This window comes from Pseudonaja textilis, chromosome 2 (assembly GCF_049901715.1).
Source record: "Pseudonaja textilis isolate UNSWEBS1 chromosome 2, rPseTex1.2, whole genome shotgun sequence".
In the NCBI taxonomy this organism is placed as follows: Eukaryota; Metazoa; Chordata; class Lepidosauria; order Squamata; family Elapidae; genus Pseudonaja; species Pseudonaja textilis.
In genome coordinates this window covers 91,181,016-91,197,796 of record NC_141991.1, presented here as the reverse complement: position 1 = coordinate 91,197,796, position 16,781 = coordinate 91,181,016, and the positions used below count along the sequence as shown (strand labels likewise).

Sequence of the window (16,781 nt, the reverse complement as noted above, 5' to 3'; positions counted from 1 at the left end):
AGCTAATCTTTCCCTGGCTGCCACAGATAACAAATCTGGAAAAAAAAAAGATTATTAAAAGTTATATATAAACAGAGAGATGATATTTAAAAGCAGATTTTATATGCGGCAAACTTGCACTGAAGTAATTTGCATTGAAAAAATACGTTATTAAAGAATCAAAATAGGATCGTTTTTATTTTAAAAAATGGTTAATGGGCAATCTGTATAAACATTTATTTTAGATGAATTTATATGAAAAAGCTGCACCTTGTAGGACACTTTCACACACACACACTTTCACACCCACACACACACACACACATGTTCATAGGACATTATGATGTGTTGGTACAGTGGTTAGAATACAGTATTGCAGGCTAATTCTGTCGACTGCCAGCAGTTCAATCCTGACTGGCTCAAGGTTGACTCAGCGTTCCATCCTTCCAAGGTCGGTAAAAAGTGGAATCAGATTGTTGGGGAAAATATGCTGATTCTGTAAAGAGAGGGCTGTAAGATACTATGAAGCAGTATAAACAGTAAGTTTATTCTGTTGCTATTATAATATTATATTCTACTGCTCTACTAATATGGGTAGTGAAATGGGCGGGATTTTAGTGTCATCTGCAGATCCCAAATCTTGAGACTCACAAAAAGCTAATTTGGGGCTTTAGCAAAGCTGAAAAAGTCCATTCCAAAATTGAGAACCATTCTGCATATACCTTTATTACTTATTTTGGCATTTGATATACCGATCCTAAAAGCAGTAACAGAGGCAATTTTGTACACTTAAGTTACTAGGTTGATGAAAATGCTTGGGAATATCTAAAGTTAAATGTGCTGAGATTAGCAATGCTATGTTCATCTTGTAAGAAAGCAATGGTGATATAAGCTGTGATACAATCAAATGACTGGGGAAAATAGCTTATGTGTTCTTCCTTGCAGATGGCCTCATTGATTGTCTGGATCCAGATTGCTGCCTCCAGTCGACTTGTCAGAATAGCCTTCTCTGTCGTGGCTCACGTGATCCCCTAGACATTATACAGCAAAGTCACTCTGGTTCAGAGGCTATAAAGTCATTCTATGATCGAATTAAGCTCTTAGTGGGAAAAGACAGCACTCATATAATCCCAGGAGAAAACCCCTTCAATAGCAGGTAATAACCAAATATACAAGTTTGTAAAGGCATGGGAATTCTTTTGGCAGAGGTTTTAATAGTGGTTTAACATGGAATGCAGCTTTCACTAGCGAGATTTTTTTCCATCTCATGCTAAAATCTCATTCTGGACTTTTTGTCATGATTTTTTTTAATGCTGCCTTTATGTCAGGATGCTGGCTTTGCATACTGACTCCAAATGGGTAAGGACTAGCATTGGATTTACTGCATGCAGGAAGCTTGGAGAGAAAAGGAATCCCAGCTTTATCGTGAGAAAAATATGATGACATAAATGAGAGCTCGATATGCTCTGACTTTCAGAAAGAATAAGCCTTTGTTTCATGTCTCATGATTATTCTAAATATGAAAATGGTGTTTCGGAGGATTTTTTTTTGGGGGGGGGGGTATTTTCAGATTTTACCCTGTTCATCCTTTAGCTACATTAAAACTGTTTTATAAGCTATAAATACTACCTGCATTTTTAAATAATTAACATTTCCTGCATTTAATCAGTCAAAATATCCTGAAAGTATAACATCTTCAAAAGAAAAACCAGAAAATTCAGATTGCCTCTTGGAAAAGCCCCTTTGGGACTTAGGATGGTATAGGTTTCAAGCCAGATGCATATATATCAATTCTACATGGAAAATAATTTTTTAAAAAATATTTTGTTTTCATTGCAAAAGAAAGACATCTCATCACTTTCTAATTTACAGTGAGTGTCTATATTTCAGTCTTCTAAGATTTATTCTATTTTATTTACCCCAAAGGTCTGCCTTATTATTCTTCCTAAGCCCTAACTCCTATGTGTTCTATCTATTCTACCTTCAGGTTTAGCATAACTCTATCTACTCTATTCTTAGTCCTACACACATCATCTACTCTTTTGCTATCGTTATTGCTGCAATGGTCTCTGTTGCCAGCTAGACTTGACCATCATGGTCCTGAAATCTCTCTGATATTGCATCACCACAGGTGTCACATTCTGTAGTGCTGATTCTTGCTTCACCTGGATCTATGCTGACACTTTTGGATTGGCTTTTGGATTGTTCTGCTGTTGTCACTTTGAGCCACATGATACAACTGATTTACTCTGCTTTGATCCTTTCTTTGCACAGACTGTATTGACTGATAATATAGTATATTATAGTATACTATAATATATAATAACCAATCCCAGTTTCCTTAAATTGCCTCATACTGCCCAACTTCTTCAGGTCTTATAAGATACATGTGTTCTTGGCCCTGATGCTTCTCTTTCCCTCACTTGTCTTTCTCTCACAGTTTCACCCACTGCTGAGCTCTTTTTCTTCAACTAGGATTCTGGTTGTATAACTAGCTGTTGGTTTTATGACTGTCTATAGGCTTTGGCAAACTGCAGTTGCAGCTACCATCACCCCAACCTTTCAGATCCCTCTTGAGACTCTTCTGCTAAGCCTCATTAATTTTTCTTACCCTGGCTACTTGGCACTTCACATGTAAGGAGACTAGCCATTTTCCTCTTCCTTCCTTTTTCTTTTGGCTTGATATCCCTTTGGATCTTCCTAATAGCTGCCAAAAAACCCCTCACTGCTACAGAGGACTTATTCAGTAATCCTGCTCAGCATATGCTTACAAACACAAATTTACATGCTGCCAGTAGCATGTTTAGGTCTTCCACAACAACTCTAGACTGATCTTCCTTCCTTCTTCATTTCCTTCTTTACTTCCTTCTTTCCTCCTTCCTTCCTTCCTTCTCCAAATTTCCAAGTTTCCAACTTTGTCACTTCTTTTATGTTATTTCTTTAATTTTCCTTCTTTCGTTTTCTGACATTTTGAAATCCATCCTCACTCTTCAAGTTAACAAGCTCCATATTTTAAAGAAACTACATTTCTTTTTTGACATAAAATTGTTCTCTTTTCTTTTGGATAGAAATGAACATAAGCCTTAATATTTCAGGGGGATGGAAGTGAGAAGAAATGGTTCAGCATTTTTTTTCAGTCATAGTTATGTTCTCGTTCTAGTCCTCTTTGCTCCTATTTTGTATCCCCCCACTTTTTCTTTTTTTCTTTTCTGGAGCAACCAGTTCAGAAGACTGTTATTTGCCAAACTCAGGTATTTTTAGGTCTAACAAGGAAACCAGAAATCATTCAGGAGCTACCCTATGTTTCTAATGAGATTTATTGGAATGATAAGTGTGCAAACTTGTTTCACCAGCTGTACCATTTTATGAGAGGGAACATAAGGGAAAACAAAAAGTAAATTCCATTTTATTGTAACTATTCAGCTTGAGGTCAACTTATCTACCCAAGATGCCTTAGGGGACATCACAGTACTCTACCAAAGACAAAAGAGTTCCCATAATACAATTTAGCAAGATATGGAGAACATAATTTCCTATTTGAAAATTATGATTGTATTATTACTACGATTACAGTGATTATCTATTATAGATTTGATACAAAGAGTGGCTTTTGCCATCCAGGTACGACCAGAGCATGAAGGACTCTTCAGTTCAGAGAGAATACTGAGCTACGTATATTCTCTTTTGTTGACATACAATAATAGCTGTCAGATTATGATGAAACAATATTTGATTTATCAAAAATGAAAATGCAAACTATCCCATATTTGTTGACACAAGTTCCATCAGATTTAGTTATGCATATTCCAAAGTAGATTTATTTAGAGTTGCAGCCTATTTGTGCAATCTTTTGAATGAATATTAAACATAAGCACTGCTGTGTCCAAAGGAGCTTGGTTCCTAATATAAATATGCTCTAGAATGCCGTGTGCGTCTGTATGTGTGTGCGCGCACACACACACACGCACATTATGTTAAGTATATATGAAAATATTTATTTTTCAAATTTGAATTGTATAAGAGCAATATTGCCCGCACTAGAAGGTAATAAGAGGATAATAATCTCCAGTTTTAATATATTTGTTAACATATGGTATATTATATTGTTCATACTCTAACATTTTAAATGCCTATTATTTTGAACCATGTTGTTGCCCCCAGTAAAATCTGATTATATGATATTTCAACAGATGATTTTAGATTATTTACCAACTGAATAAATTGTATTCTTTTTTTTTTGTTCAACATCAAGTATTTGTTCATTAGTAACTACTATATTATTCTAATATAAAATAATATAGAGCCAGTAATTCTAATAGTTCACTTTTGATGGAATAGTTTTCTTCACCAGAAACTCTGAATAGGGCGATATTTTGACCATCCATCTACCCTAAGAAAATTAAATTTAAAGACTTAAATAATCTGTCCAGAAAAAATTATATAGTTCAGGAGTTCCACACACAAATCTCCTTTTGAATAAGGGATAGGTTGTTGTTGTTTTAGGGGTTACTCACTTCCTCTTGCATTTCTTTGCACAGATTCCAGAAGGTTGTTTTTTTTTTTTTTTTGAATGATCAGAAGTATCTGATCTACCAGAAGGGTCTGATCCAATAATAGACAGTTTTTATAGCCCTATGGAAAGAGTTGAAAACCTAAGGGCAAAAGTTTTAAAAAAAGAACCACTAATTAAATATGACAAAATTTTATGGACTGTGAACTGCCTTATTCTCTGAAAGGTAATTGATGTTTATGGAGTGAATGTTCCTGGAAGAATATGTAGATAATATTAGCAAAGACATTAATCCAAATAACCAAATCATTAATTCAGTGTGCTCTAAACTAAATTCCTTTAGATTTATTTTATTTTCTACACAGGAACCTGAACAATACATGTCACTTTGTACAGTTAGGATAACTTTGGAAGAGAAAGCTTTTAGCCTGCAATAGCTGTAATACATGAAACCTAGCTTCATGAAATGAAGGAGGATAAATAAAGGAAAGAGAAATCCACAGCTGGATTTCAGAGAGCATCCATCTTCATAACAGTCAAAAATGTAGCCACTGATTAGAAATAATTGAATCCTTCTGAGTTATTCTTCATGGGGATCTGAATGTAGCATTAATAAATAAACTAGGGGAGATATGATTGCAGTGTTCCAATATTTGAGGGTCTCCTACAAAGACAAGAGAGGATCAGACTGTTTTCCAAAGCACCAAAAGGCAAGATAAGAAACAATGGATGGAAACAAGGAGAGAAACAACATAGAACTAAAGAGAAATTTACTAACAGTAAAACAGCTTCTCTTCAGAAGAAGTGGCCTATCACTGGAGGCTTTCAAAACAAGACTTGACAACCATTTGTCTGAAATGGTACAGGGTTTCCTGCTTAGACTAAAGACCTCCAAAGGCCTTTCCAATTCTATAATTCATCTTCTATATTCTAAATGTTAGTCTATAAAGACCCTTTCATGTTTAGTGTTTGAAAAAAAGAGGCAATCCTCTTTACAGTTGGTATTTATATCTGAGAAATGGAGGGATTGATGGTCAGATAAACGTATATATAGCTCTAAAGCCCATCTATATTTGAGAAACAACCAATTCCTGTTTCATTTAGCAACTATAGCTTTTAACAAGCAAAAAAAATTTAAGTCAAGAATGGAAAAAACTCACCTAGCCATGATAATTTTCTTCCCCAAAGTATTACTTGAGCACTGGTATTGAATTATATTTCTTTTCCAGCCTGGTATCTCTGATAAGGGGCCAAGTGGTGACTACAGATGGAACTCCACTTGTTGGAGTCAATGTGTCATTTGTCAAGTATCCAAAATATGGCTACACCATCACTCGCCAAGATGGCACGTAAGTTGACTCACTTCATTCACGAATTACTTTGTATAGTAATAACCATGCAGATTGACAGATGGTGCTATCTAGTGAAACCATGTGGTATCATGCATAGAATTCCTACTAGGGTAAAGGGTTATCAAGAAAGCAGAAAGTAATTTTCACACGGTGTTTTGAAGACTAGCTGAAAGTAAATTTGAAAAGATTGACTTCTGAAAATAATGTGATAGCAGTTGGACTTCTTCACACAGAAGCTGTATTATATCTATAAAAACATTTGTGGGCTATAGTAGTATCCAGCTGAGACCCAGAAACATTTAATTTTTAGATCCAAGGCAGGCTAACACTCAGGGGCGGGGGGTGGGGGGGAGAGATTCATAAAACAGTGCTATTTCTTAGTTTCCCAATTGTCCCGTTCCTTTCTAAAATCAGAGTTTCTTGAGGCAAAACATATTAAAAGGGTATAATTGAATAAACTTAGATAATTCCCTGCTGTGTCTTGCTCCTCTGTTCATCATTCGATTTGAAAGGCACATAGACTTAGCTCTAATAAAAATAGGATGTGTCATGCTTTATTTAATTTATTGGATGTAGCAATAAAATGATATATCTACATGAAATAATGCATTGCATCTATTTGCTGCAGTACATGTGAACTGTAATCTATAAAAGTCATTGGAGTACTGATCCGTAACAGGGCTGTTGTTGGATGCTGGGGTCAGTGTTTTATTGCTGAGATTTCAAACATCTTAACAATAATGGGGATTAAGGGCTTTTATGTGATTCATTATAAATTTACTAACACTGTTTGCTCAAAGCTGTCATTCAGTTTTGCCACATGGCATGGAGGCATTTGTGATGGCTTTAATGGCTGCTTATAGCAGTTCTATGTTGGAAACCACACATCATCCAGTGCTTTATGATATATCATGGCCACATTTGCATTAACAACAAATATTGGTTCACAGCAGAGGTCTTAATCGCAAACTTCCCTGAATCAAGAAAATGAGTGTGTTAACTTTTTTTATGTATGCTTGGAGGAAAAAAATATTGTATTACAGATGATACCAGCTCTAAATCTCCTGCGATCACAAAGACTAGAATTAAAGAGAAGGCCCTTAGCCACATCATTTAACAAATTAATTTAATATAGTTCAAGAAAGTACCCAAGAGAAACAAAAACCTTGTTGCACTTTTGGAAACTAATGAGCTGTATTCATTTTTTTCCTACTTCTACCTATAGAGCAAGAAATGACTTGTGGTACTGCTGCTTGTTCGCTTGCTTGCTTGTTTGTTTTAGGAACAGGAAAGAATTTATTTATTTATTTATTTTGTCAAACAATTATTAGATAACAGGTTAAAGTATAAACATGGTTATAAATACATGAATTTGATACGAATAAGAAAAAAAGAAACAATAGAACAGGGACAGTAGGCACATTTCGTTGCGCTTATGCATGCCCCGTACAGACCTCTTAGGAAAGGGGTGAGGTCACAATCTAATGTTGGAGATTTTGGGGTTTGGGGAAGAAACCACAGAGTCAGGTAGAGTACTCCAGACACTGACTACTCTGTTGCTGAAGTCGTAGTTCCTGCAATCAAGTTTGGTGCAGTTTATCTTTAGTTTGTATCTATTTTGTGCTCTTGTATTGTTTTGGTTGAAGCTGAAGTATTCATTGATAGGTAGGACATTGCAATATATAATTTTATATACTATACTTAGATCGAACCGAAGGCAGCATAGTTCTAGGTTGTCTAGGTCTAAAATTTCAAGTCTGGTTGCATAAGGTATTCTGCTACGAGTAGAGGAGTGGAGGATTCTTCTCATAAAATATTTCTGGACTTTCTCAATTGTATCAGATATGTAATGCGAGTTCCAGACTGATGAGCTGTATTCAAGTACTGGTCTAGTTAGTAGAGTGATATTACCAGAGAAAAGGCTACGCAGGATTAGGTTAACAACTCTTAATGTCTTTTTGGCTATGTAGTTAGAGTGGGCTCTAGCACTTAGATCATTTGAGATGATCAAAAAACATAAAGGGAACACAAAAATAAGACATCTTAGATCTGAATGAATGAAATATGCTTATTAAATACTTTGTTCACTACATAGTTGAATGTGCTGACAACAAAATCACACAAAAATTATCAATGGAAATCAAATTTAGCAACCCATGGAGGTCTGGATTTGGAGTTACACTCAAAATTAAAGTGGAAAAAAACACTACAGGCTGATCCAACTTTGATGTAATGTCCTTAAAACAAGTCAAAATGCGGCTCAGTAGTGTTTGTGGCCTCCACGTGCCTGTATGACCTCCCTACAATGCCTGGGCATGCTCCTGATGAGGTGGCGGATGGTCTCCTGAGGGATCTCCTCCCACACCTGGACTAAAGCATCCCCCAACTCTTGGACAGTCTGTGGTGCAATGTGGCGTTGATGGATGGAGTGAGACATGATGTCCCAGATGTGCTCAATTGGATTCAGGTCTGGGGAATGGGCGGGCCAGTCCATAGCATCAATGCTTTCATCTTGCAGGAACTGCTGACACACTCCAGCCACATGAGATCTAGCATTGTCTTGCATTAGGAGGAACCCAAGGCCAACCGCACCAGCATATGGTCTCACAAGGGGTCTGAGGATCTCATTTCAGTACCTAATGGCAGTCAGGCTACCTCTGGTGAGCACATGGAGGACTGTGCGGCCCCCTAAAGAAATGCCACCCCACACCATTACTGACCCACTGCCAAACCGGTCATCCTGGAGGATGCTGCAGGCAGCAGAACGTTCTCCACAGCGTCTCCAAACCCTGTCATGTCTGTCACATGTGCTCAGTGTGAACCTGCTTTCATCTGTGAGTAGCACAGGGTGCTAGTGGCAAATTTGCCAATCTTGGTGTTCTCTGGCAAATGCCAAGCATCCTGCACGGTTTTGGGCTGTAAACACAACCCCCACCTGTGGACGTCGGGCCCTTATACCACCCTCATGGAGTCTGGTTCTGACCGTTTGAGCAGCCACATGCACATTTGTGGCTCGCTAGAGGTCATTTTGCAGGGCTATGGCAGTGTTCCTGCTGTCCCTCCTTGCACAAAGGTGGAGGTAGCAGTCCTGATGCTGGGTTGTTGCCCTCTTTCACATCCCCTGATGTACTGGCCTGTCTCCTGGTAGTTGCTCCATGCTGTGGACTCTACGCTGACAGACACAGCAAACCTTCTTGCCAAAGCTCGCAGTGATGTGCCATCCTGGATGAGCTGCACTACCTGAGCCACTTGTGTGGGTTGTAGACTACCACTAGAGTGAAAGCACCGCCAGCATTCAAAAGTGACCAAACCATCAGAAAGCATAGGAACTGAGAAGTGGTCTGTGGTCACCACCTGCAGAACCACTTCTTTATTGGGAATGTCTTGCTAACTGCCTATGCTTTCCACCTGTTGTCTATTCCATTTGCATGACAGCATGTGAAATTGATTGTCAATCAGTGTTGCTACCTAAGTGGACAGTTTGATTTCACAGAAATGTGATTGACTTGGAGTTACATTGTGTTGTTTAAGTGTTCCCTTTATTTCTGTGAGCAGTGGATAATGTCAAATATAATGTCAAGAATAAGACATAATGTGGTTTCTTTCAATTTGGCTGTGAAGTCTTTTAGTATGTTTGCAGTTTTGAAGCTTTTGTTTATATTATAATGTGGTGCAAAGTCAGTTGGTGGTGTTTTATTCATTAAACAGTGATTAAGCAAATCATAGTTGAGCATAATATGTTCACTTTTTAAGTTTAGATGCAGATAAGAAGGGTTGGGGTCAAAAATGTCAGATGAGAGGCATATTCAAAAGGGACAAGGCTTGCATTGTGGCAGCACTGTAGTCATTTTGGCCAGCTATTGCTATAAGGGCCCAGTTTTCTCACACATCTTCACTCCCATGATACATAAAACCACAATATTGATGGCTTTGTTAGAACTAAATACCTAGTATTTTCAATTTTTAGACAGAAACATTTTTCCAGTTCTGGAACTAATTCAACATTGTGTCCATTTTGAAAATTTAAAATTTTTTCTTCTCATTGCCATAAACTTTGCATGTAAGGATAGTTCTATCTCTGCTGGGTTTCAATCACAATAGTTTTAGCTAATTTTGGATCTGATATTGGTTTGTTAGTCCTGTGCTTTGTAGCATTTGAAATCTATGTTTGCACTAATAATTTGAACCATTGTAAAATCAGCTACTTTTCATAATTATGAACAGAATGTGGGAATTCATTTTTTAGGATCCTAATCTATCCTGCTATATATCAGGCTACATACTTTAATTAGTTAGTAGTTGGTTGGTTAGTTAGTTACTTAGTTAGATGTCCCTTTGACTCAATATTGATTCCTGGCAACTGCCTGGACTCTATGGAATTTTTTACAAGCTTTCAAGAGTAGTTTGCCATTGCCTCCTTGATAAGACTGAGATAGAGTGATTGGCGCAAGACTACACCAATGCTTCATGTCCAACATAGAATTTGCCATTGCCTCTTTGATAAGACTGAGAAAAAGTGGTTGACACAAGACTACACCGAGGCTTTATGTCCAAGATTGAATTAGAAGCCATGATTTCCTGGTTTATGTTTGTCTTGCCCAGTGTCTTAAGAACTAAACCAAATTGGTTTTCTTCATAATTTGTATACACTATAAATATGCAATGGGATAAGCTGATTTAATGATACTTATCTGTTTTTTGAGTACGGCAACAGACACGGTTGATTAAATGAGTAAACAGGATCACAACGATCTATCATACCTCCTAATCATTCTGTATAATGATTAGGATCTGTTGCCTTTCATTTTTCCAAAAAAAAACCCTGAATGCATGAGTGGGATATATTTAGATGTTGTTCACTTTTACTTTCTGATAGATAGCATGTTGTGATGCAATGGTTTTTATCTTGTTAGCTAACCTTTTGGTATTGTCCTATATCTTCTGTTTGCTCTCGTCCCATTCTTTGGCATCTCATGCCAATAATGTTGGAAAATTGTTGAATTGTTTTCTGAATGTGATGATGAACTGGATGTAGATTTATAGATTTAAACTCTGAGATTTAGACATCAGTAAGAAAATTACTGGGGTCATCACCTATTCTAGAAATTATTATTCTGTCATTTTAGCTAAGAGTAGATGTTCTGGACCTTGTAAAACCTTTTCATACCTTTAACTTATAAGATTCTTGTACCCCGTTCTATGAAAAGCACAGCTGATTTCTTTAATCCATATTTTAATCGCTTCCAAGTACATATTGACAGTTTCCTAGTATGATTTGATTGCTTATTGTATCTTATGACTATTATTAAGTGTTGTACCTGATGATTCTTGACTCTTGATGAATGTATCCTTTATTTTATGTACACTGAAAGCATTTGCACCAAGACAAATTCCTTTTGTGTCCAATCATATTTGGCCAATAAAGAATTCTATTCTATTCTATTCTATTCTATTCTATTCTATTCTATTCTATTCTATTCTATTCTATTCTTTTCTATTCTATTCTATATTCATCAATCTATTTGTAGGGCTGTCTTAAAAGGTCTTTTGGAAACTAATCTAAATCGCACTAGCACAATTGTTTTATAGAATACACACTACAGTCACACTATAGATATATACACAGACTGTAGTGGTTACCAACTGATTTCTGAGTTCAGTAGAACTGTTATACAATACTTAAGGAGGGGGAATTTGTGGGCTTTCCATTATTGGGTCACTACATTGTCAAGTAAATCTAGCCAAAAGATCCACTGGTGCGGAATACTGAAATTGGGTCAGAAACATTTTGTGAGTCATAGATGATCCATCTTTGATATAAACTTTTAAATAAGAATGTCTTCACATTTTGTTTTTGTTCTCTTGGATTCTGGAGTGATCTTTACATTTGAGGTCCACTGATTTTAATTTTTTTTTCTGTTTTGTTGCTAAGATTTTTGGGGAATTGTGTACAGCTAATTCTGTCCTACTAAAGTTTTGAATCAATGCAGTAGAATGTAATGTAACAAATTGTATAATAAACTGTATTGATGTGGTTCTCTTTCCAGTTTTATTGACTAGTTTGGGTCTTTGTTCTAGAATTATTCATGATGTAGACTTCAACTTTTTCTAGGTTTGATTTGATTGCAAATGGAGGAGGATCGCTAACTCTTCATTTTGAACGAGCCCCATTCATGAGTCAAGAGAGGACAGTGTGGCTACCATGGAATAGCTTCTATGCAATGGATACCCTCACTATGAAAACTGAAGAGAACTCTATTCCCAGCTGTGACTTAAGTGGTTTTATCAGACCTGATCCTGTTATAATTTCATCACCACTTTCCACCTTTTTCAGTGATTCCCCTGGTCGAAATTCAATTGTTCCAGAGACCCAGGTATCAAACATAGATACTAAAAAAGAAAAGAAAAGTCACAATGTTGTTAATCATTATTTTCTAATAACAGCCCTATAACAATTATATTGCTTTAATTCACATTTTATAATACCAGTTATCTTGAATATTTATATTGGCCTTTCTTCATAAATATAAAACATAAATATAAAATATTTCTTCATAAATATTAAACAGAAGCAGATATATGCATTCAGAGATAAAAGCAGAATTTATTGGTATATGGCTATGATGTGTTTGGCAATATTCATTAATATTTACTAAAATACTAATATTTTCATTAATATTCTTTGTCACAAACGCCTATACAAATTCAGTTGCATTTGTCCATTCTTTGAACTTGGAAAAGTACAGTTCTAGGAGAAATGCTTGCTTAGACATTTTTCATGAATGTTACATTTATGTGCTGAATTGGGAACCAAGATTTTCAAATCCAAGCCTTGATCACATTAATAAAGGTAACATAAGTATTACCCACAAATTTCAGACATCTTTGACTTGTATGTATTGTTCATGACAAACCCTGAATCTCTAGGATCAGGTTCCTAATTCAGCACTTGCTTCTTCTAGATATAAATATAGAAATTAATCATCAGAAATGGTCCTATGTAAAAGAACAAACCTCTTTAATGATGATGGATGTATTGTACTTAGCTTTTCTTGTTCATTCTGTATACCAAATTTTTTTGAAAACCTTAAACCTTATCAAGTTTTCTCTCTAGATTATAAAATCACATTGAGCAGGTCAAGATAGGCATAAGGCCAGCAGGCAAGTTGCCTCTTGCCACAATCACATAGAAAAAGAGTTGATTCTAGAATTTAAAGTGCAGATACACAAGGTGCTGAACCCTCCTCCCCCAAATGGCTTTGCCTCCCCAGGCACTTTCTCCTCAGCCAAGATGCAATACTAGAAGTGAACTTCTAGGAGAGCTATGGAGAAGAGCTATGGGAAGAGGTAAGGAGTAAGCATGGGGAGAGTTCAGTTCCTCTCACGTACATGTCTCTTTTAATCTAAACAAAAACCTGATACATATCCCATCTCCATTTTTGCTCTGCATGAAATTGTCACAGATTCAGGTTTGAGCAAGCATCCTACTTGGCATGTTTGCAAAAACATCATACATGCAGCTGAAGCATGTGGCATACCCAGGTGATAAGGGGACGTTCCATCATCTTCATTGCTACTGTTATTCTGCTTTTCCTACCCCTTCCCCTTAGGCATCCTTGCTACTTTAAGATGATTGTCAGCAGTAGTTGCAGCTTCATAGCATTACAGCTTCATGGGGCCTTCTTGCATAAAACTAGCAATCAGATCTGTGATTCTTACTGATGCTTTTGCCAACAGTGGAGATTTTAAAAGAAACAGTAACAGTGGCCAAAATTTTACTAATTCAGAAGTCCTATCCTCAGTCTTACCATTGCAGGAAGGCAAGCAAAATTTCATAGCATATTTTACTTTAACCTACAAATACAACCCATGAGCTGAACCAAATAAATCTCTTCCATACCACACTCATTTAATATGACCTCTCTTTCCTTACTTAGGTTCTTCATGAAGAAATTGAGATTCCAGGTGCCAACATAAAGCTCTGCTATCTGAGTTCCCGTACTGCTGGATACAGATCCTTGCTTAAAATCACCATGACACAATCTCTTGTGCCTCTGAACTTAATTAAAGTTCATCTCATGGTAGCAGTGGAAGGGCATCTTTTCCAAAAGTCATTCCAAGCATCTCCCAATTTGGCATATACTTTCATTTGGGATAAAACAGATGCCTATGGCCAGAAAGTTTACGGGCTCTCGGATGCTGTAGGTATGATCACTAGATTCAAATCATGTAACTTTTAAGTGCTGGCTTTCAACAACTGCTCTTAAATTAAAGAAAAATCTGTGATCTGTATTGACAATAGAAAATACCGATAAACAGCTTCCATTATTCCACAGTAGCAGCAATTTTTCTAGCTGTCATTTATTTTGTTTATTGATTAGACAGTATTTATAACTTTCTCAATCCCAAAGTAAAATGGGCATTATACAAATAACATTAAAAAAACAATGTTACAGTAAAAGTACTCTAATCAAAATACATGTGACAGATGCCCTCAGTCAAAATAGCTATTATTGAAGGGTCATTGAAATAACACATGTATTACTTGTTCATAATATCTAACAGATATTGCATGTAACATTCACTTATATCTGGGAGTACCCAATATAACACCTATGGGCACCAATGTGCCTGCTATTATTTTGCTTTATGAACATTAATCTTCCTGTTATACCTGACTCTGTGTGTGCGTGTGTGTGTATGTGAGTATATGTGTTTCCTTCAATCATGTATGTTTCTCAGAGACTGCCTATAGGTCACGCAATTGGCTTTGTGCCTAAGGGAGGACTAGAATTCATGATATCCTGGTTTTTAGGTTAATACACACAGAGAGAGACAGAAAGAGAGACAGACAAAGATATAGACAGAAAGAGAAAGAAAGAAAGAAAGAAAGAAAGAAAGAAAGAAAGAAAGAAAGAAAGAAAGAAAGAAAGAAAGAAAGAAAGAAAGAAAGAAAGGGTGAGAAATGGAAAACAAGAACACTACAAAATGAAAAGTTTCTTTTTAATTGAATCTAGATACAAGGTATCATCACAAAACATTTTATACAAAATAGAAATTTGAATAATGTACCAGAGCCATGGGTGAAGTTGGCCGTGAACATATTGCCATCATGAGATGTGACTTCTGAATAAATTCAAACATTCATTAGCATTCCCAATAACTTTTTCCCAGTAATTTATTTACCTTACTGACAAATATTACATATTAAGAGCTAAGACTGTAAACAATCAATTGTTTAGGTAATAAAAGCCTGATTTACAGTGTGTTCCCAAGCTTTTCAGAAAGGAGAAGAAAACTCATCCAAATGACGTTTTGATATAATTGATCATTTCTCATAGGGAGCTCAGATCATCTTTTATGTTTTCTGTGGGGTAAAAGATAAGGGAGTTTCACCAGTTTTCCATCCTAACTGAATTTATGAAACGGTAATGTATCTGTATCTTTAAGGGCTTTTAGAGGAACTTGAGAATCCTTCAGGAAATGATCAAAGCATCTCTTCAGACCTATTGCTTACTTTTAACTGCAGTCTCAGTGGAAGTATCATCGGTGCATGCATACTGTATGCATATACAAGATGACAAGGGGAGATCCTCAAAGCAGATAAGCCTTTGATAAGATAGGTTATGATGCTTTACAACTTCAAGATCAGATGCAGAGGTGTTCTTCAGTCACTTCACCAGCACAGCCCTATCTATACCTATACTTTCAAGCTAAATCCTAGCTTGATTTAAACAGATTTTGTTACTAATTGGGCATCTAGGATAGTTTATTGGAGACTCACATATATATGCCAAAGAACTTGGCGTATGAGATTATCCCACTTCTTCTGGGATACAATAAAGGGATCTTAGAGAAAGCTATTGAATTTTATTGGAATACAAGTGCCCTTCTTAGCTAAATGATACATTAACATTCAGATTTCTTTAGTCTTCTTTTTGATCCACTCCCTACCCTAACTGAAGTATATGAAGTATATTTTTAGGCAGTCAGATTCAATGAAATATATGTATGGCTGTTATTTAATGTATATATTGCCTTAATCCAATTGGACTCTGTTCAATAAAATGTAGTATCATTACTAGAAAAAGATTACAGTAACACAAGATATATAATAAACCTAATTTCTATATCAATAGGTCTTGTCCCAAATCATTCTGGATGTCACTTTGGAAAAGCCAGTTCTTTTCAGTTTTCCAGAGGACCAGAGGAGTAGTGACCATCAAGTCACTCCAATTGCATTTCCTTGTAGGCCAGGACCTTAAGCAAAACAAGCTGTCTGGTTTCGGCAAAAATTATCAGGGAAAGATAATCTTTCAAAGTATCCCCAAGCCATTAAGTGTCTTGAAGTGGTAACAGCACCTGAATTGCATTTTAAAGCATACTGGTAGTCTGACAAAGTAACATTAGAGCTGAATGTTAAACATACGGGTTGCTACATTTTGGAACAGCTAAATGATCTTCAAGGGCAGCCTCGTGTAGAGTAAATCAGAGACATAGAACTGAGAAAACATAAGAACACGAGTTCTTATCTGAGCAAAAGTCTTGGGATAAAAAGTTGAGAGGATGCTTTCCTCGGAACAGCCTTCACTTGCTCCTCTGGCAGGGCTTTCAGATTGCAACCCTAATTTCTCCAGGGAAGCACAATATCATTGCAAATTACATGGGATATAGTATTGGAATGAGTAGGTTCCTGAATTAGCAAATATCAAGCTTGCTAGAGTTGAAGTACAAGTATCATTAGTATAGTGATGATATCTTACTATGAAATACCAGTTATCATCTCTGGAAGAAGCTTGAATGTGACCCCATATCCATATCTACTCATACTTACTTCTTGTTTTCCAACAGCATTGTCTGATGTGTTCATTCACCTACTTGATTTTCTAACAATCTTCAGAAAATCAAGTTGCTAGTTGGGATCAGGGGCAGGGAAAGGC

At 36.3% G+C, this 16,781-nt stretch overlaps 1 protein-coding gene across 4 annotated transcripts in view; it reads left to right on the top strand.

Moving 5' to 3' along the window:
- TENM2 (teneurin transmembrane protein 2) overlaps positions 1–16,781 on the top strand; it is an 865,315-nt gene that overhangs the window by 782,572 nt on the left and 65,962 nt on the right. For all 4 annotated transcript variants that reach the window (XM_087924563.1, XM_087924565.1, XM_087924562.1 and 1 more), the window contains 4 exons: positions 925–1,135; positions 5,719–5,838; positions 11,954–12,215; positions 13,779–14,046. In XM_087924563.1, coding sequence (XP_087780689.1) covers positions 925–1,135; positions 5,719–5,838; positions 11,954–12,215; positions 13,779–14,046 — 861 coding nt within the window. The remainder of the gene's footprint in view (positions 1–924; positions 1,136–5,718; positions 5,839–11,953; positions 12,216–13,778; positions 14,047–16,781) is intronic.